Source organism: Gekko japonicus, unplaced genomic scaffold (assembly GCF_001447785.1).
Source record: "Gekko japonicus isolate JY-2015 unplaced genomic scaffold, Gekko_japonicus_V1.1 scaffold2761, whole genome shotgun sequence".
Classification (NCBI taxonomy): domain Eukaryota; kingdom Metazoa; phylum Chordata; class Lepidosauria; order Squamata; family Gekkonidae; genus Gekko; species Gekko japonicus.
This window is the reverse complement of record NW_015168738.1, coordinates 181940-183563: the sequence shown is the minus strand read 5'-3', so window position 1 is coordinate 183563 and position 1624 is coordinate 181940. Positions and strand designations below refer to the sequence as shown.

The following is a 1624-nucleotide window of genomic DNA, read 5'->3' as shown; positions in this document are numbered from 1 at the left end:
CCTGCCTTTGGGTGTGGCCTGTTATGCTAATGAGTTCCTGCTGGGTGTGGCCAACTCAGGAGCCAGCCGGAACTCCGTTCCTGTGCGTTCCTGCCCCAATAGCCCTGATTGTATTGGGTTTTTTAAAATTTGTATTCTCTTCAATGGCATTATGCCTCTATAAAATATCGAAGAGAAGCAGGCATCTTTTAGCTGGTTAAGATCTACAGGTGTGTTTCAATTTTGATTTCATAACCTTCTGCTAAAAACTTTGCAACACATATGGTGGAAGAAAAAGAAGAAGAGGAGGAGGAGGAGATTGGATTTATACCCTGCCCTTCACTACCAAAAGGTGTCTCAGAGCGGCTTACAAACTCCTTTCCCTTCCACTCCCCACAACAGACACCCTGTGAGGTAAAAGAAGAAGAGATTGGATTTATACCCCACCCTTCACTACCCAAGGGTGTCTAAGAGCGGCTTACAAACTCCTTTCCCTTCCCCTCCCCACCACAGACACCCTGCGAGGTAGAAAAAGAAGAAGAGATTGGATTTATACCCCACCCTTCACTACCCAAGGGTGTCTCAGAGCGGCTGACAAACTCCTTTCCCTTCCCCTCTCCACCACAGACACCCTGTGAGGTAAAAGAAGAAGAAGAGGAGGAGATTGGATTTATACCCCGCCCTTCACTACCCAAAGGAGTCTCAGAGGGGATTACAAATTCCTTTCCCTTCCCCTCCCCACCACAGATACCCTGTGAGGTAGGTGGGGCTGAGAGAGCTCTTGACAGAAACGGCTCTTTTCCAAGGACAGCTGTGCCAGAACTATGGCTTGCCCAAGGTCTGAATTTGCTCCTTCTAAAAGCTAACTTAGCATTTCCCCTGCTTAGTTTCTGAGATCTGACAAGATCAGGTTAGCCTGGGTCATCCCGGTTGGGACGTATTGAGATCACAGAGCCCTCCTGAAAGCTTGCTTGTGGGGAGAGCGGGATTTAAAAAAAATAAAAAAATGAATGAATGAATGAATTAAAACATGGAGAGAGAGACACCTTTCCTGTGGCACACCAAGGCTTCTACGCTGCCGTGAAGTTTCCGGAGTTGCTGATCCAGATTTTCAAACTGTTGCTGTTTCTCTTCAAACCACTGGCAAAGAGTGAAAGGATCAACGCATTACAGATGTTACCTTTGTGGACGACATCTGCCATTTTATGAAATCAAATTAACTCCATATAACAGGCATCCCCAACACGGTGAACATGAACTCCATGGTGCCTGATGCCTTCCTTGTGTGCACCAAGTGTTTTTAGGAACTGGCCAGAGCGGCTTTTTTTTAAAAAAATAATAATAATAACTTTTATTTATATAATCTAGCACCGATTTACAGTACCACATACTATCAGTAAACCACTACAATAAAAACATAATTAAAAACACAAAAAACACAAGAGCAATAAAACCAAACAGCTATTCAGTATATAGCTACCAGGGGTCATTTTGTAGACAAAGAGGTGCAGGAGCTCATTAGCATAATCCATTAGCATAACTTATTTGCATATGCCACGCCCCCTGACATCACCGAAAATGTGTCAGAAGGCAACACCCACTCCACTGGACTGTTTTGGTTTGCTAGCTATTTGGGGGGGGGGGG

At 44.8% G+C, this 1624-nt stretch overlaps 1 protein-coding gene across 1 annotated transcript in view; it reads right to left on the bottom strand.

Annotated features, from left to right (window-relative positions):
• The window catches only part of SNX2 (sorting nexin 2), a 52267-nt gene that overhangs the window by 14693 nt on the left and 35950 nt on the right, over window positions 1-1624 (bottom strand). The window contains exon 10 of the mRNA XM_015415619.1: window positions 1026-1119. Coding sequence (XP_015271105.1) covers window positions 1026-1119 — 94 coding nt within the window. The remainder of the gene's footprint in view (window positions 1-1025; window positions 1120-1624) is intronic.